Raw genomic sequence first — 20,704 nt, 5'->3', positions numbered from 1 at the left:
CAGATTATAGATGAAAATTGAAGAGGCCATTACCCACCTTCAAGATAATTGCTTCTTTTAAGACAATTTCTTGCATTTAGAACATGAGGCTTTAAATTTTCACAAATAGAATATATATCTACACACGATTTCAAAAACAATAATGCTTCAGCAAACTTCATTTTTGTAAATCAAAATGAGCTCTTTTTCAGTTTCCTTCTTATTTTTTTTTTTTTCATTGAAAACAAATGGTGTTACACAGCATGAAAGAACATGTTTACACAAATAATGTCTCATGAATTTTTATATACAAAATGTACATGTCCATTTGAAGGGAAAAAAAATTAGGCATTTTTTTCCTCCAGCGAAACTTTGATGAGCAAAGAATAGGTGTCACAACTTCTGTGAATTAGCAGCATTTGGTTCTTAAAGCAGCAATAGCAGCAGCACTATTTACAAATAAATACGCACAACCTTCATCCGGCTGACCTCAAACCAACCTTTCGACGACATTTTTACTGCAAATTTTGGGGTGGCATATGGCTAGCGTGCGGGAAGGCAGGAGTCAGCCTGCAGTAAGAAACAAATGTTTAGTTAAATTAGGTAAAAACTGTAAAACTTTATGGTATGGAGCTTCAGGGACTATAAATCAATAGCTCCATATTGTAAATTAATTTATGTGATTTATACCACAAGTAACAACACCTGCAACATATAGAAGTAAGTGGCATGCAATCAGACCATCTTCCTTCAACATCCATAACTAAATTGAAATAGCCTCAAAATAGTTTCGCAACCCTTTAAAAGATCCTTCACCCTTCAAAAAAAAGAAACAAAAAAAAAGAAGAAGAAAAAGATCCTTCAAACACAGTCTGGATATTTTAAATGTCTATTTCAACACATTTTTAAAAGAAAAACTACAGAGAAAAAAAAAAAAAAAAAAAAAAAAAAAAAGGTACCAAAATTACGATTAAGCTTTAGATTTGTCAGATGAACCTAGTGGCTAGTGTGTATGAAAGGTGAATGCATTGTAACTTGAGTCCTTTTTGGTAACTTGTACATATGCTTATCCACTTTGGAGGTCCAGGGATCATAAGAAGCAATTTTTATGCCTCTAAAAGATACCAAGTTTTGGCTCAATTCATTAGCATGATATGCATAAAATAACGAAACATAAACCAATTTGAAAGAAACAAGAATATCATGCTAAAAATTGCAAACGATTAATATGTAAGAAAATCCAAACTGCATAATTTCCTTCAGATCCCTACCTTCTTCAGAGAAGGCAAACATAACTCCGAGCATGTCATCGTTGTCCTCATCTTCCTCAGCTTTCGCCTTGCCACAAGGACTAATGCTGCTGTCAACATCAGTAACAACTTCTGTTGATTCAGAGTATCCATCACGAGTTGATGCTTTATAGTACCCCTCTTGAAAACACTGTCCAAAATCTAGTGGGTCGTGCACATCTTCATGCACTTGCCCGTTATCAAGAATTTTCGTAGTCGAGTCAGAAGGATTAGAACTTGTGTTTAAAACTTTGCTGGTCACAGCACTATTTGAAGGCTGAACTTCCCCGGTATCAGTTTTTCCAGTAGAAAGTGAGCCACTCTTTGGAGTAGATGGACTATTTACATCATTACATTCTCCACCAGAAGAAACTCCATTTCTTGATAGTTCCAGAGAAGTTAAAGTGTCACCTCTGCTAAAGGAGCTTTGGTTCAGTGGAGGTGATGATAAAATTGCACTCCGACTTTTTAACCCATCCTTCCCATTTGCAGTTGGAACAATAAAATGATAAGACTTCCCTGTATCTATTTTATCTAAACCATGCACAGGTGCAGGTGTTCTTGGTGACCCTGATGGAAAAACCAATAATCAAGTCGTATTAATAACCAATTTTTAACAAAATTATGTAAAAACATAAGGTGCATTTCAGGGACAAATAAGTGTCTTACCAACTACTACTTTTTCAACAAAGCCAGGTGACACCAGATTAGGGTGGGAAACTACACTATCTTCTGCAAACTTATCTTTACCACCATGAGAATAAGAACATGTAGTTGAATAACTTCCCCCAACAAGGCCACTCTGAGAATAAGAAGATGCAGCTGAAGAATATTTGCCTCCAACAAGACTCCTGCAGAAACACGTAGTAGGCATCAGATAAATATATCAACCATCAAACACCCGTTGGGAGCCACCCTAGCTGATTATGGTCTTAGCTCATGTTAGTAAAGCATAATGTGGTACATTCCCATGACTGATCCTTATAAACCAGTGCATACCCATAAATGATAGCTTGAGCAACAACTTTTCAAATACGTTTCTGGTTTATACCACCAAATATAAGTATATGTTCAAGTATGATATGCACAATATTTATTGTTTAAGTTAAACAAAAGTACCAAACGACCATTAGGCAATGGGAAAATGAGACTGTCCCTTTGTTAAACACTTGGTGGAAGGGAAAATATACAGGTCACAGACTCTGACAGAGCCATATTAGTCACTGCAGTGTAGGATTTCTTGAACGAATATTAAAGTTGCTCCACCCTCTTCCACTGCTTTCGATTATTTTATCATTCTAAATTTCTAAGCCTAGAAAATCAGCTTCAAGCCAAATTCACTAGTCCAAATGTCAAACTTAAAATCTAATACTCCGTATTCAACTTGAATTAAGTGATTGGGCTGCAAGGATTGCCATTATATATTACTTTGAAGAAACCTTTTTTCCCAAATTGATTTGTGATGCTGAGTCAAGATTAGTTGAATCTCGTGATTGACACTGTAACCTTAATACATTAGATTTTCCGTCATTTTTAGTTTAGCTATATTCTGATTATTCTACTTGTTAATTTAGTTTTTTACTCTTGGGAACTTTGTTGTTTTTCTAGTACTTAAATCCTAAGGGAATAGTACTTAAATTAATATGTTAATCATTTAATTAATTGACTTTAGCACATTAATCGTTTGACTTTGGTGCTCAACTTAACAATATATGATAGCTATTTAGCTACTAAGAGAATTAATCGAAAGCTATTAAGAAAAGAAAATAGATCTCCATATGGAGTCATTGATTCAGGGAAAGCCTATAAGAGTCCCCGGATATAAAATATGATGGTTTTACAAAACAAAATAAGTCATGGATAGATTTGGTGATATAATGAAATGGGTATATGATAGGAATGTGATTGTAATAAGAATGGCTGCAGTAGAAACAAATGAATTTTAAATTACTTAAAGTTTCAGTTAATTAAGAAACCACATAAATTCCCTGTCTTTTTTGCCTTGATTACAAATGATCGAAATGACGGTTTATGGTGTACTCTATTTACTGATGAAGTTTCAGCCTTGGAGCTTCTACTACTATCAGCTACCTACCTGTCTTGGTCCAATGGTTTGATTGATGAAACTAACAGATGAATAAGAGATAAAGTTAGAGGTCTGGACAGATACTCCAAAATCAAGAGAAGATGAGTAGAAATCAGATTGCATATGCAGAAAGTAACATGAACAAAACTAGAAATGCAAGTTGGGTTGTACTGAAGGTCAATGATTGCAAGATACCAGAATGCGATAATTTCATACCTAAGCTTGATTTTTCACACTCGTGCAGTGATCCAAGATAACGTTTCTCATATAATAAATCCAAGATGAGTTAAATGAGTACTTCTATCATATTGTGTGATCAATCTATACATCCAAGACTAAAAGGTAAATTCTAAAAAAAATAGTTATTAGATCTAACATACTTCCTGATGTGTAGTTATATACAATGAAAGCCAATAATTAAGATATTGTAGTTATATAAAACCAAAGCATCTTCTGAAGATGTCGTATACTATTACATTTGTTAAAAGGTCAAAAAAGCATCTTTGAAGATTAAAAGGTAGAAAAATAATTAAGATAGTGTAGTTATATGCAACAAAAGCCAATAATTACTCCAGTGAAGAAGAGTAATGTGGTATATATTGAAAGTAAAGCTAGAGAATCGGAAGACTAAAATTAACATGAATTGAGATATTAGAAAGAGAGATGATAGGATGTGACTTAACCAAATTATGGCATAAGTAGAGCATAATGGAGAAACACGATTCATGTAGTCAATCCAAAATAGTTTGGACAAGGCTTGCTTGATTTCAGTTGAGTTGCCAATTAAAGAGTCTTAGCATCAGGATTAGCAACAGATATATATATCAGGTACAAAGCTTAAAAAGTAAATTCTTATCCAAGAGGAGTTATAATAGGATAATTACTAAATGGTCAAGCTAGATTCAAACTACCAGATTTCCAAACTAATTCCAACAGCAAACGTCCACATCCAAAAATGTACAGATAGCATTCCATCTTAACCAATTCTTTAAGCATGAGATCTTTGAGATCTGACAGCAGGAGAGAGAATGATATAGAAAGTATGTAAACAAGGCCGGCCAGAACAACACCAGTAAAATGGCCTGGAATAACAACTGGCATTGTTAGCAAAATGTAGAATCTCATTATCCAAAAAATGGATATTGTAGAATGCTCAAGTAGGAATTGTTCATTCATCTGCTAATGACTAACGTAACATATCATATAAATGATAACAAGTTAGAACTTGCACAAAGATAACTAACAATTACCTATCATCAGTCTGATAGGACTGAGACCTGTGGAAATAGTCAAAAACAGGAAGTAAATCCTTTTTCTTCATTTCAACCTCGTGAATAGGAATCTTTTCAATTTCAATCTCTCCACCAGTATAATCTTTAGCGAGATTCTGCTCTTCACCCCCCAGTAGACTCATAGTCAAGAAATTTATCTAGAATACACATCGAAGGATCATAATCATACATAGAAAGAGTCAAACATACGAGCATTTCAGAATCGAAAATATAATTCTTTTTGTGATAACTAGAATGAAACTTATGGTTATTACCTTAGACTTTTGCCAAATAGGTATTCTCCCAGTCCGCACCTGTACCTCTGCATTGGAGAGATACCAATGAGATCGTTCATTTGTCTTTACCGAATCTGTTTCCCCAATATCATTATCTTCACAATCAGAAGTATCTGTGACTGTCTCTGCAGCTTGTTGTCCACAAAGAGCAATCTCATAAATGCTTTCCTCTCTTTCTGGCCAATCTGCTCTTCGACAGACATCCCACCATTGAACAGGTTCACCTTTCACCCGTAACTCCTCCTCTTGCATCTGCACTGATGAACCTGTTCCAGTTCTTGAAATAGATTCAGCTTGTTCTCCCGCCATTAAAGGCAGAAGTTCATGTTTAATTACATTACCAGAAGGAGTATAAACCAATAGATGTTCCAAAGCACTGGCATTTAAGAGAGTAGGCTGTAAATGAGTTCGTAAAGAATTGTGAAAAACTGCAGCAACTACACCAGATGACGTAGAGACCTTTCCGGCTGCAGAAGTTGCAGCATTACTCACTGTATTAAGCCAACCAGAATTACCCGTTCTTATCCTGCCAACCACAGAAAGAGTAACAGGCAGTGGTGGGGGAACTGACTGCTGGCTTATCATAAGAGATGAAGCAGACCACCATGGTAGTGATAGAATAGGAATGAGGGTAGGCCCATCAGTATAAGAATTTTGTATTTGAAGGCCGGTCTCGCCACCAAAAGGGGATAAAACAAAAATATGGCAGGTTCCCTTGGATGAAACAATTGCTATCCATTGACTATAATGACTAAAGCAAATGTCTTGAATTACCTGTTAGATAAGCACAAGGTATTTAAGTCTCATATAAACTGTTACATAAACAAAAATAAATAAATAAAATAAATGCCCCATGAGTATATAGAAAAATAAGGAATATGAAACAGCTAGGGTATGAACATACAGCCGAAGTCATCCCACGATGAAGCTTGTAAAGGTGAACATGAGAAGAACTCCAATCATAGCTTTGAGTGCTAGACCCATTTTGGGAGTAAGCCGGAATGATCCGAAAGATATTTATATTGTTCCCATGTATGGAGGCAGTAACAAGAAGAGTCCCACTTGGGTCGAAACATAGAGCAGATATAGGACTGTTATGAGCCCTAAATTGTGACACAACAGTTCTTGATACGAAATCTTTTATAACAACCTGCAATTAATGAGAAGAAATAATATTATCATGCTAGCTTTAATGATTCTAATTGCTGGCCAGAACACAAAACCGCATCACTTAGAATGTAAAATTCTCTAGGCTGTGAATGCGTGGTCAAGAAGGGCAGCAATTTGTACAAATATGTCAAAAGTAAGTTTATATCTAGTCCAACCCTCCCAACACCCTCGGCCACAAGTAACCACATTAGGTAATGGCCTTTAATCTCTCTCATAATTTGTAAATCTCCAGTCGTCAGAGAGGCTTTAACATCTAGAGAAGTAATCAGATTCACAAAACATTTTCTTTTTTCTACATATATTGTATGGGTAAGTTGGCCTTGAAAAGATGAGATATTGGCAAAATTGTAGATTCCCGCCCAAACATTTAAAATTGAATTTTGTATTATAAAAAACAACAAAATTAATTATATTTCATGAAGACTAAAAAAATGACTTTTGTGCAAAACAAATTGATATTGAGTCTTTTTCTTCATAAACATCGACTGTGACAAAAAACTGACTTTATTATACTGGTTGTAAATTGTGTAAAAGACGAACCATCCCAGCGATATCTGTTTCAGTTGAGTGCGCTGCATTCCTACCAACTTTCCAGTTGGAATTTGTTGACGTAGGAGAACCAGAAGCATCAGGAAGAAGCTCGTGACAGTATTTAGAGAAAGTTTTGTAGCCCATATCCCCCAGATTAATTAATCCCGCAGCTAATTGCTTACTTGATTCCATGGCGTACCGAGCTACCAGATTTCCACTGCTAGGTGAAGTAGAAGGACTAACACCTGGAGAAGGACTAAGACTTTGGGGACTAAGGCGTCCTGTGTTTGACAATATTGGGTTGTTGGAAGCATACGCTAACCACCTGGTGCCCACAGCCATTGGACCATAGCCAATATTAACTCCAACCATCCCGTGGCCTCCCAACTGAGGAACAGGATAAGTAAGGACGCTGAATTTATTCTCAAGGGTGAGTGCATCAAAACAGTATATCTGCCAGAAAACATAAAAACAGATTAGCCATATCTTGATTGTTGGCACCAGTAGTAATCAAAATCATGTAAGCTTTGTTTCAAGATGATAGAACCTTCCTTCTGGTATGTTAAAGAGACTCGATGAACAATCCCTTGAAATTTTTTTTTTTTTTTAAAGTTTCAATCAGATAGCAATGAACATTTGGTCTGTTCAATTTTGTCCAGAATATTTTCCCATGAAAATTATAATTAAATAGTCCCAAACTAAGGTTTATGCATACCATAATCATCACTATTCGCAAAGTTAGACCTGTAGTAGATGAATTACCAGATATGATATTCAAATAATAAACAAAACTACTACCTAAATAAGAAAATTAATATAAGTATATGCTTACTTGCGATGCGAGACCCACGGCCACTATTTGTGGACTACATCTAACCATATAAACAGCTGACCGGAATCTAAGAACGTGGACATAACTATGAGACCTAAATGAGTAAAACCGAACAGCTGTAGGAGAGTTAATAAAGTTTCCTGTTTGAGGTTCGATATAATTGTCTCTGACCAAACCATCTCTCCCATTTTGCATCGTACTTGAGCTTCTTGTTTCATCACTTGCAACTACTAAGAGCAAAGGATGTGATGCTCCAAATCCTTCACAACCTTCAGATTTTGCAGGGAGAGGCTGCATCTGTAAGAAAGTGACTGGATCATCACGCCTTGAAACCAGTTCACGGACATTTGAAGTATCTTCAATATCAAGAACTTGAAAACCATTGGAATAACCAAGTAAGAGGACACGATTGACGGAAGAAGAACCAAGTTCTAGTCTGTCAAAGCAAGCCCATAGCACCTGTTTGGCCAAAACAATTCAGAGCATGCTGGTACACGTGATAAATATAAAATAAATACAAAGATAGCAGAAAAACTGGTATTCATGAAAGCAGAATGCAACAAAACAAGAAAACGAGTGGGTATATCAAACCTATCAATACAAATTATGTTAGAACAAATCATTGACTCGGCGGCAGTATGATGCATATGTAACAAATTGGAGCATTTGAGCCTACCACTCCAACTTCTAGAAGTTCACACCTTTTGCATGAACAAGATATTTTCTCGCTAATTTTATCCATGTCACTTGTGGCTATCTTGTCCATCATTCAGCAAGCAATGTTGTAGTGTAACTATATGTAGGATGGAGGGCAAAATGACAAAATAGGAGAGTTCCATGGAAGGAAAAATGCAGCCACCTGTTTTATATTAGTAGATACATATATGCACAAATACATACATATATATAAATCATGTTCCTTTCATCGGTTAATCAGTTATGACCTTATTTAATATTTTTATTTTATCTAAATATAAAAATAAAATTTACGTCAAATAGGGCCTAAAATAGGGATTTAACTCATTTTCAAGCTATAATCAAATGAAATTAAATTATTCGGTATGATTTTTAGATAAATGTCCAACCAAATGTGTCGACACATTCCATATCTCTGTCCTGACATTTGTGTCTGACACAGGTTCCTCATATACTTTTGAAGAGTACAATTATCATAGTTATGTTGCACATGGCATAATTATACAAACTTGAAGAGTGATCCTCATTTTGACTTCAAAATGCACCGTCTTGTCCTATCTTTTTCTGGTTTGGCTATCCATTCACCTTATTAAACTTGTTTCAGCGACGCCTATTTTTCAAAGGTAAGTTCTTCAGTGTAGATACCATAAAAAATGGCTAATCTTTAAGCCATCTCATAACAAATCAGCCTTCAACATTTTGTAGATGAGTTATTTGGAACTTATTCTTCATCAATTAGGCTAAAGCATCATTAATTATGCACTAAGAGTCCACATCAACACAACTAAAGGCATAAATTGCCAACTATAATTTAGAAGTAAGATATTTTATATGGACCTAGGCACTTATATTACATGCAGGTACAAGTGGACCTCCCATCATACCAAATCTTAGTAAATGCACACTTGGCGTGAATCATGTCCAAAAGTTAGGGGTGGATACTTGGACACATCCTAAACATAATAGGTTATGCTAATAGTAACATATGATACTACTGTTCTTTAAAACATACTGCATTATAATTTAAATTAAATAGGATGAGATTAAAAAGGGGGATTCCATATCAAACTTAAACTTTTCTTTAAAAGGGGGGATTCCACATCAAACTTAATCTTTTCTTCTTCCTCATCATCACATGTAGAGGATCCAAGTGTTCAACATGGGTGCGAGTGTCGATGTTGGGCGAAAGGTAGTTGTAGAGGAGCAGTTGTGAAATGGCAATTCCACCCTTTCCATTGTAGGGATTGGATCTTCCATAGACACCTGAGACCTCCCTAAGGCAGGCTAAACATATCCTCTACCGATACACAGCATGAAAGGAAACAGGAGAGTCCATGTAACAAAAGGAACATAAATCTCAAGTTTTGACAATGGAGTGTATGGAGGCAATGATTTTTTTCATATATTATGATATATAAGACTATGTAGATTATTGTGAAGATTGATGTCGTCATTTAGTTACATTTTCTTAAAGCAATGAAATGATGAATCTTCAACAATTATAGAAATAAACAAATGTAAGTGAAGGAGGTAGTGATAAAATATTATGAAGATCATATAAATTGTAGATAAAAAAAACCAGGGAATTATGGCCCGAGCAGTGGAATAGGAACACAGTTTTTACATGAGATGGAGAATGCTTATCGGCGTTATAATATTTGAAAGTTTTGAGTTAAAAAGTTGAGGATAGAGAGAAGTAAACCATAGATAGAATTGTCGATTTTACGAGGCATTGTATATATGAGTCCAACTGATCAAAATAAATAGTATGGATATAGTATAAATTAAAACCAGATTGATAATGAGGGCAAATAATGGGGTAGAAAGGCATTTTTTTCAAGGCAGGAATAATGGAACTATTGTATCAGCTTCCAGCTGTAAAACCCAATCTAAATGGAATGACTAAATGTTTCCTCAGAGGTGTTGGAGAATGGTAAAGAATGAGGTGACGCATTTCACTGATTTGATTCCACATAAGAGCATCACAGATGATATCAGGGGCTTTAGGTCAATTGGTCTCTTGGAATGAATTGACAAGCTCTTTATGAAGGTGTTGGCCATCTTGTCTCAAAGAATGGCGTTCAAAATGGTTATGGAAATACCTTTCTGAGTTTGAGGCAAATTTTGGATGCAGGATTGTTAAATTATGTATGTTTCAATTCAACAAAAAAGAGTGAGGAGCCAGGTTTGATTTGTACATTGGGTATTTAAAAACCTGTGATCATATTATTTATGTTCTGGAGAGGCCAAGTTCTCAAAACTAGTACAAGAAAATAAAAAGGCCATCTAGTATCTAACAAATAGTGACAGATATTAATCTATATTGCTCAATTCTGGTGAAGGGAATGAATCTAATTGTAACTTCCATAAAAATTCTTGCATCATCGTTTTCCTCTTACACTGATTTCAAAATTCTTCTTGAAAATTGGAACTACCACACGGCCCACAACTATCAATTTACAATGGAGAAAATGACTTTGGGATGTTTATTTGACATGATGTTACACGGACACTTCAAAATGTGTGTGGTATTCAACTCAGAATTGACACAACAGATAATGTGCACAGTATGTCTTCAACTAGTTCTTTTTCACTAAAAGTTTTTCAATGAAATACTTTCCTAATTTCTATATCGCATGGATATTCCATGATAAGTGAAGTACTTTTTGAGTTCATTATGTTTCATAAACATGTGACCTACCATAAAAGATAGAAGAAGAACACTTGACAGTTGAACAATTCAACAATATTGCATGTACTAAGATTTGAGTATAAAATTGAATCCGATAATCAAGCAAACAACCATATTTCAATGTGAACCATGTCTGAATACTCTCTCTTATCACAAGAAACATAACAAGAACAACCATGCACAAGAATACTTATGCTTGGTACTCAAATTGGTACTAGCATCCTGTGACCAAGATTCATCAACACATTCAAACTCTGTATCTATCATTCTATGAGCTTTAAAAACCACTAAGTTGTAATATTTTTGGGTACCAAGAAACACAAGTTAGAAAGATGGAAAAGAAGTGAGGAAAGAAGAGTCTGTTGATGTGACAAAAGAAAATGAATCGGAAGAATGATGAAGAAAATAGTAACATGGCTACATTAGCATGAAGACAACTGCGACTGTCTCCTTTACTTTTATCTTTTTCTTCATACATCTAAACATATTCATGACTAGTTGAGTATGACAAAGCTACTAGTAAAAAATAAGCTAATCAAGTATTAGCGCTGTAACTAGTGTGGTTCAAACTGGAAGCTTTTCTCATAATTTGAAGCACTCAACTCACAGATTATAGTAAATTTTCAAGTTACAATATATAAATAAAACAAGAAAGTAATTCACAATTGAAAAAAGCAAAAGCTTTATAGATTGTAGCATACAAAATTCTTATTTCTTACTAAGTAATGTTTCCTAATACAATCACATAGAAAGTGCAATATATGCTACCAACTAAATATCAATAAGTGCAAGATAAAATGTTGTGCTAATTCTTTTTATTTGTGCTTTGAGTCAAATCAGGAGTTTAATTCATTTCCTCCAATAATTGAACTGGTCAAGAAACAACAGGCGGCAACTAAAAACAATCAATGCCCATCTGGTTGCAAATGCAAACAATATTAACAACAAAAAAGCTCAACTCTTTGGTTCCCAGTTAAAAAAGAACAAAATGAAGAACCTCCAAAAACCTTTATATAACCAACCACAATACAACTGCTTAGCAGAAATAAAACTTTTCTTTGGTAGGTAAAGATGCATGCTTTATTTTTCATTTCATTAATCAGGAATTATGTCCTGATTTCTGTTATTCATTGATCAGGAGTTTTATGCCTATAAAATCATTCAATAGTAAATCACCATTTGCAACAAATACAATCAACTATGTGGGCTTACTTGAACTGACATTTTCAATTCTCGGAAAGCAAAAAGAAAGCTTTCCTTTCCTTTGCCTCAGTTTTACCACCAACCAAACACAACCTCAAATAATTCCCCGGAAACAAACAATTCAAAAGTTTCAACTATTGAACCAGAACCCAAACTATTATCAACCAAAGCACTGTTTCAAATATACATGTGTTTTAAGAAATGGAACAAAAATCACCAATATTGATAAAAATGAAGTTATAACTAAAAATCAATCAATGATTAATCGAAAAACGATCATCAACAACACCTGGTCCTTGTGGTGGTCATCGGAGTCGCCGGAGATCGAGCCAGAGACAGAAGCTCCGGCGGAGCGGACATTCGAGGATACGGTCTTGATACAAGAGGAAATAAACCTGAAAGAATTGGGGATAACGCCATTGATGCTATTGTTCTTGGCCAGATTTTTGTTGCTGTTTAGGTTTTTCTTCATAATCGAAGACCTCTACAGCTTTTTGTGGTCACCGGAAAGTTGCCGGAAATATCTAAACCTTCGCCTCCTCCTCCTCCTCCACCGCCTCCGCCACCGCCTCCTCCAGCCGCCGGCCGCCGACGAAGACTGACGATCAGATATAGCATTAAATCAGAATCCAAAAAAAATATCTGACACACAAATGGAGATAACACCGGCGAGATTGTGGTGTCTTTGTTGTTTGTTGTTGTTAGGTTTGACCTTAACTGAGATGGTTCCTCTCTCTCTCTCTCTCTCTCTTTCTCTCTTTCTCTCTCTACGCTCTCTCTGTTTAAACTGCTGTATGCAATTTTTTGGAAAATGTCAGAGACCTCCTATGATCTTCTTTGAAATGTCAATGACTTCCGGTGGCAATATATTTAATTTACAATTTTGTCCTCCCTAAAGATTTTATTTTTTAAAACCGGATCACTCACATTTATGTAGAATATTCCCGTCTAATTCAAAATGTATTTTTACAAAAATTTGTAATAATATATATTTTATTAATATATATACATATACATAGTTGTTGTATTTATAATAATTGCGCTCATAATGTAAAATTGTTGTATTAAGCACAAAACAATATTGAAGAATATATAACACACTTAAAAAGTTGCTACGAGATATTTGCAAAAGATTTACTTGGAAAACAATTATCACAATACACTAAAAAAAAATTCTTAAAAATAGTTCTTATATATTTTAAACCCCACTTATGTTATTCTTTGATCAATCAATTGAAATTTAAAAAATGCCCTAAAAAAAAGAATTAGGTTTAAACACTGAGTCACTGACAACTGGATCCTTAGCCGATTTAGGCATCCAAGTCCATCCTATACAATGCATTTATTAGGCCTCCAAAAAAAATTGTATTCTTTTATTTAGGTCTCTACTAATAATATAAATTAATGTGAGCACTATAATTTAATTATCCTATTTTCTTTTCATTGGATTAGGTTTTTTCATTGGATAAGTTGTATAGAAAAGTGATAAAACTTTCCATCTATTCTAGAATTTTCTCCACCTTCTTACTATTCTCTTAAACTCCTAATTTTTATTTTTTGATTTTGTTCTTATCCTTATCTCTCACTTTTTTTTCTTTTTTTTTTTATTTATTATTTAGAGATGTTTTCTTTTTTCTTTTTTCAGCACCCATATAAATTTTTTTTTTATCTTATATTCCTAGACCCAACCATTACTATATAATGTGCCGCTATAATTTATTTTCTATGTAATGGGTAATTTGTATTGAGAAGGCATAAAACTTCTCATCTACTTGTTTTTCTCAAATTTCTTACTTTTTTTTATTTTTTATTTACCTCCTAATTTTTATTTCTTATCTCTCCTTCCATCCTTACCTCTCCTCAAGAGAAACACTTTTTTTATCTTATAAAAAAAGAGATATAAAAAAAGAGCTTTTAATAAATTTGTTACAATTAATAATCACAATATTGATAAAAAAAAAAAAAATCAACAAATGAACAATTTAGTAGTGACGCACTCTAATTAGTAACTCAGCATTTCAAAAAGCAAAAAGAGTATTTTTTAAATAAAAATTATTAACTATATTAATATTTTAAATATTAAAATATCACTTTTATATATTTTGCCTAAACCCTCAAATTATGTTAAGCTGACTCGGAATTAAACAACACTACTGGTCAATGTGACATAATATTTTTTTTTTTTTTTTTTTTTTTTTTTAACCTTGTAAAGGGCATAACATTTCCATACTCTATATTAGAAAAGACTTCTTTTTTAAAAAAAATGTCTAGGTTATGGAGTTCACGAGTAGTTTCTTTTATGAAAAATAAAAAGTTAACTTGGTGATCTTCGTATTTTTTATTATGTGCAATTATTAGCAACCCACACATATCTAATTCATACTCTTTTTTTTTTTTTAACCACGTGATAGTTGAATTCAGAATGTTTGGAATTATATTCGTGTTTTAAACAGATGGATCGGAAACTAAACTATGTGGGAAGGGGTTTATGGTGTTATTTTGAAAAGAATAGGGGAGGTATTTGATATTATCCGAAAGATGTAATGTGATAGAAAACAGTTGAAGAATACTCTTTACGTCACGACATTGGATTAGAATATCTTAAAAAAGAGATGCTGAAGCTATGAAAGAATTCACGGCTAGCTAGCTTATATTGCACATAATGATTGATCATATAGCGTGTTGCCAAACACGTCACAATCGAGAGAGAGAGAATGCTAACTTAACGGGGCTTGTCACGCCTCTCTTAAGACACTCACCTTACGTGTCGTATTTTGTTGATTTCCATCAATTTCTAAAGCCAATTATACCACAACACGTCATCATAAAGGTTGTGTTTAGAACCCGCTCTCTGCTCCACCTAAGGTTCCAGACGGATCCAAGCCATTCACTTTTTTTAAACCACTTTTTTATTTATTACATTTATTTATTTTCATTTTCGTTTTTTCATCAAGTAACTCTCTTGTGGGAAAGACTTGAGACTTCCATCATTGGAATTGGATGGAGAGGAGATACTATTTACCACTAAATTATTTGTTAATTATATGCATAATTTTTTTTTTTTTTTGGGTATTTTAAAAATAAAAAAATAAATAATTACCTTTGAGGTATATATAAGGGTTTTGATTCTCTCCTCTAAACTCATTCATGCATCACTTAGTGCAAAATAAAGCTATTAGAATATGTCAAAGTAGGAAGGTGTTAAATGTAGGTGACTTTACCCAAGCAAAAATACTATTTCCTTATTTCAATGTCATTTTTAATATTAAAAAACTAAAGTTAAAGACTTTGAATCTGTTTGGTACGCGTTTTTATGTTTTTGTTTTAACCGAAACAAAATAAATGTTTTGAATGGTAATTGAAAACATGTTTGGCAACGTCCATTCGTTACAAGAATTTTGAAAGTAAAAATATGAAAACATGAAACATTTCATGTTTTGTAAAATAATGTTGTTGGTTTGAAAAATATAATGGTTAGTTTAAAAATGTTAGTTAGAATTTTTTTTTTTTTAATTTTATTTTATTATCCATTGCTAAGTATTCGTTGTTACCGTGCTAAAACATGTAAAATTACCAAATTGGTGTACGTTTCGATTTTTTGTCACTATTCACAAAACGTTTTCGACAATATCTAAAATAAAATAAATAATTCAAAAATTTTGTGTAAATCTATTATGGCACATGGATTTACACAAAGAAATATACACAAAAATTTTGAATTATTTATTTTTAATTCCAGCGATTGTTTTATACATTTTGTGTAAAAATATATCCCTTATAACAACCCACTAGTGTCATACCTGAACCCCACATAATTTTTACAAACTTACTTAATATAGGGTTGATTTGAAATACACAACAATTTTACATATTAGTGACGTGGCAGTTTATCTTAACAAACTACTATAGATAAAAAAAAAATTACACATCATACGTTTGACAGTGTATATTTTACACAAAAGAGTGTTTTAACATAATTCTGAAGATGCTTTAGTGTTAAAATACACAAATGTGTAAAATTGTTGTATATTTTACACAACCTTTTTATATATCAACATCATCGTATTTCCTTTCTTCTCTCTCTTTCTCATTCTATTAACGAATTAACCCTATATTAAGTAAGTTTATAAAAATTATATGAGGACACGTAGTTGATTGTTATTGGCGGATACAATCTTTACACAGAAGGCATAATATAATGGCTCGAGTTAAAGAAAAGTAGTCCAAAATTTTTGTGTAAATCTACCATGATATATAAAATTTACACAAATATATATATATACACACACACACACACACACAAGAGATGCTCTATCCAACAGTCTGTTAAAATATTATTTTGTGTAAAAATATACACTGTCATGTATGATGTGTAATTTTTTTTTTTTTTATCTCCAGGCATCTGTTAAGATACATTGTCACATTACCAATGTATAAAATTGTTGTATATTTTATATAACCTTTTTACATAGTCACATCAACATATTTCCTTTCTCCCCTCTCTTTCTCATTACATTAATAAATCAATCTCATATTAAGTAAGTTTGTAAAAATTATATGGGATCCAAGCATAACACTAGTTGGTAGTTACTGGGACATATATTTTTACACAAAATATATAAAACAACTGTTAGAGTTAAAAATAAGTAATCTAAATTTTTTATGTAAATCTAAAAAATGGTATAATAGTGTGACAGAAAAACTCTGTTTAAGCCAAAGTGGGTTAAAAAAACCATCTTTTGTGGAAAACACATCACTTTCATTTTGCACCATTGGACAACTTTACTCCTGCACTTCTAATTTTACAACATGCCCTATAGACTCACTAAAAAATTTAATAAGAATAAATTGAAGCAACATCAATTGTGAAGAATAATATAAGAATATTAACGCTTCAAAGTATAGGATTTCACTTGTCGATGGAAGACCAATCTAATTATATTCTGATCATAAACTGAGTCAAAGACACTTTAATTAAATTTGTTGTCAAATTAAAAGCACAACTTGCCAAAAACACATAAAGTGGAGTTTTTCACATGTCGTAAAAAAAAAAGGGATAATTACACTTACCTCTCCTGAAGTTAGGCGTAATTACATGCAATACCTTCAACGTTTCAAAAATATCAGTTACCTCCCTTCAATGTGATAGCAGGTAGGTTGCGTTAGAAATCTATGTAAATGTACTAATATACCCCCATTATTATATTAATATTAATAACTGATTATTAAATTACTCTTTTACCCTAACAACTTCTTTTATTTGGAATTATTATTATTTTTTTGGAGCCTTAAATCTGGAGAGCCACCATCTTCACCACCATCGTAACGGCCATAGCCACCGCCTCCGCCATTCCTAACTCCACCACAACCACCACCATAGCTCGAGTCCTAGGCTTCATAAGCCGTACAACGATTTCTAACGTACAGGTGAATGATGTCAGATCCATCATCGAGCGACCCAGTGTAGAGACTTGCAATCTGGGCCCATATCAAGCAGAGAATCGACTCGTTGGCGGCGATCGGAGTAGCGGCTTTGACGAATCTGTTTCCGGCAAACTGGAAGAGGAACCCCCTGCAACGGCGAGCTAAGGATGAGGCGCGGTGCTTGGCGGGTTGGCTGTGAGCCGTGGCTGTGATGGCAGCTGGCACAATTGATCAGAATTTCCCAGCTGATGTGGTTCTCGGGAACGGACAGAAACTTGCCGGTGTGTCACTCTACGCCGAAGAGCCTCTAAATGGGAAAATGTATCCTCGAGAAATGGCTTTTATGTGATTTTCAGCGCCGAAAAATTGTGACGTCTGTCTGGGGCTATGGCGGCGACGACGGCGTCAATTCCGATGAGAATGATAAAAGTGTAGCAACCCGGGACGGAGGTGGTGAAATCAGAGCCGTCGGAGAGCAACGATCGAAGCAGTGGTGATTGTTGGAATGCCGGTGAGACAGACTTGGGACGATTCGCGGCTGCTCACGGTACCGGCTATAACAAGAAGACGGCTGTGATGTCCGGCAACAGCGAGACTGAGTTCGACAAATCCGGCGAAGACTAGATGGATGGGTCGGCAGATCTTCGGAAGGTCGCAGAGAGGGAGAGAGAATGTTTTCTGCTCCTTCGGAGTCCATGGGTACTGATTCAACCCATATGGCGGTGAGGTCGCCGATGATTGGCTCAATCAGGGGTTGCGCTCGCGCTGGAATTCTAATTTCAAGGAGGAACTCCAGCGAAGGATTATTATGTATGCCTCAGTACCTCTGTCAAGCCATCGCTAACGCCAATCAATCAAATACATCAATGCCAGTGATCGCCACTACCCCCTATCGCCGCCGCCACTCTGCCTTCCTAAGCTCCTTAGTCTCCATGGTCATGTTTTTTGAACCCTTGAGGCTCTGTAATAATAAGTTTTAGAGAGAGAAAATGTATACACAGAAGAATCAAATGTGATATTTGATAGTGTACGAGGGTATAAATGTCTTTGCAATTATAATAAGGGTAAATATGGTACTTCATGTTCAAAATTTGCTGACATCATCAAAAAAATTTATTGATCGGCATTGACTATCACCGGAAGGGGCTAAGTGTTACGACCGAGCAAACCTTGAGGGAGGACGGTGTAATTTTTGAAACGTTGAGAGTACTGCCTGTAATTACGTCTAACCTCAAGGGAGGTAAGTGTAATTATCCCAAAAAAAATTTATATATATATCAAATGGCATTCAATTGAAATGAAAGTGTAAGGGTGAATAATTATCTCTTCACGTTCTCCAACACACCGACACACACGTGTATAATATATATATATATATATATATATATATATATATATATTAAAGGGTAATTTTTATTTGGACCTAAGGTTTGTCTATACATCATATAGATCTCCTCAAATATGCATAATTTCAATTAAGTTCCTTACTTTTTCTAACACACGTCATATTCCCCTTATGCAACGGTCAAAGATGTTTTGTGCTGACTTTATCAAAAAGTAAGCCATAATGCCAAGACTACCCTTCTCATTCCCCCAATTTCTTTAACAATTTAACTCCAATTTCCATCCACTTTGAGTTTATTCACTCCAAACACAATATTATTTATTAAAATTGCAGTTTATTTCATAATTTCATAAAATTAGAAATTTAAATCATTTCAATTCCCAACCTTTGTAAAATTTAATTTCAAATAAATTTAATTTCCGAAAATAAAAAAGTAGTGAACATTACCAATTTAAACCTTTCCTTAGTTGATCCGAATTTCATAAGATAAATTTTAATCCTTTCAAATTCCAACCCTTGTAAAATTCAATTTACAAAAAAAAAAGAAAAAAAAAATTAATTTTAAAAAAATTAGTGACTAATTTAAACATGTCCTTAGTCAATAAAAAATTGATAAAATCAGAAATTTAAATCCTTTCAATTCCTAACCTTTGTAAACTTTAATTCCCAAAAATAAAAAATTAATGACTAATTTAAACCTTTCCGCAGTCATTCTAATATGATAAAATCATAAATTTAAATCCTTTCAATTCCTATTCTTTGTAAAATTTAATTCCCAAAATAAATTTAATTTCCGAAAATAAAAAATTAGTTACTAATTTAAACCTTTCATCAGTGGATCCTAATTTGATAAAATCATAAATTTAAATCATTTCAATTCCTAAGCTTTGTAAACTTTAATCCCAAAATTAATATAATTTTCAAAAATAAAAAATTAGTGACTAGTTAAACCTTTCCCTAGTGGAACCTAATGTGATAAAATCAGACCCTTTCAAATCCTAATCTTTGTAAAATTTAATTTCAGAAATAAAAAATTAGTGACAAATCTAATTTCCAAACCTTTACGTTGTGATCAATGTGAGAAGCTGGAGTGTTTGTTCTTGAATGAAATAAAAATGAGGGTAGATTGGTTATTTTGTTCTCTCGACAAAACTGATAAGGGGTCTGACTGAAATTATGCAAATTTAAGAGGATCTCATTGATGTATAAACATACCTCATGGTCTAAATGAAGAATACCCTATATTAAATATTGGTGTATTACATATAATTGTTATTATATATTAAATGTAAAGATTTTCTTTTTTGTGTGTATTTAATGTTCAAGTATTAAACCTAGATATGCATTATCAATGTTTAATTATGGTATTTGGATAAGGATGAATCCTAATCCTTTTCTTTTCTTTGTTGTTGAGTGGTATAGCAGATCGATGAGAGGTGTTGAGTGGGACTCAAAGCTATCATGGCAAGATGTCTCTTCCTTGTACATTTTCATGATATTGTTTAAAACTTTTTCAAATTAGAGGCAAAAGTGTAAATTTCTTACAACATAATGAATTCGTTTTTTCTTTTCTAATCTGGCAAGAAAGTGGTACCACTCAATTTTTTGTTTGAAGTAGACGTAGATTTTTTATGATAATTATATTATTTTAGACAATTTAAAAACTTTTTATTTTTTATATATACAATTTTATCCCTAGTGTTAAAAGAATATACAAATATTATGAAAACCAATTTGAGTTGTATGAAAACTGGAACTTGCTAGTATTGTTGTTATCGTACCTTTTCCTTTTAGAAACCTATATATATTATAAATTCTTATCCTTCCTTTTAAGAAACCTATGCATTATAAATTTAAGTTATATTAGAAGTTTAGTTTAGTAGGAGTTCA

General features: G+C 33.5%; 1 protein-coding gene across 3 annotated transcripts; it reads right to left on the bottom strand.

Annotated features, from left to right (window-relative positions):
* Window positions 1-128: 128 nt before the first annotated feature.
* LOC132294666 (autophagy-related protein 18h-like) lies at window positions 129-12,865 on the bottom strand. 3 transcript variants are annotated; one of them, XR_009478136.1, is made up of 10 exons: window positions 12,335-12,865; window positions 7,455-7,913; window positions 6,632-7,075; window positions 5,826-6,071; window positions 4,901-5,695; window positions 4,605-4,783; window positions 1,938-2,119; window positions 1,251-1,838; window positions 670-796; window positions 129-549 (listed from the first exon to the last, which is right to left on the bottom strand). XR_009478136.1 is itself a non-coding variant. In XM_059792601.1 (9 exons), exons 1-9 carry the CDS (start codon window positions 12,515-12,517, stop codon window positions 545-547), a joined length of 3,081 nt encoding a protein of 1,026 aa, XP_059648584.1. In that variant the 5' UTR covers window positions 12,518-12,865; the 3' UTR covers window positions 129-544. The 3 variants fall into 3 exon arrangements, 1 of the variants encoding a protein (XP_059648584.1); XR_009478135.1 differs by having other exon boundaries at window positions 685-796; XM_059792601.1 differs by lacking the exon at window positions 670-796.
* Between the last annotated feature and the right edge of the window lie 7,839 nt (window positions 12,866-20,704).

The sequence above is a fragment of the Cornus florida genome, unplaced genomic scaffold (assembly GCF_030987335.1).
Source record: "Cornus florida cultivar Cherokee Brave unplaced genomic scaffold, ASM3098733v1 CherokeeBrave_3.0.0_Hap2_Chr02, whole genome shotgun sequence".
Lineage (NCBI taxonomy): Eukaryota > Viridiplantae > Streptophyta > Magnoliopsida > Cornales > Cornaceae > Cornus > Cornus florida.
Note: the sequence above shows the minus strand (reverse complement) of the source record. Positions and strands in the feature narration are given on the sequence as shown.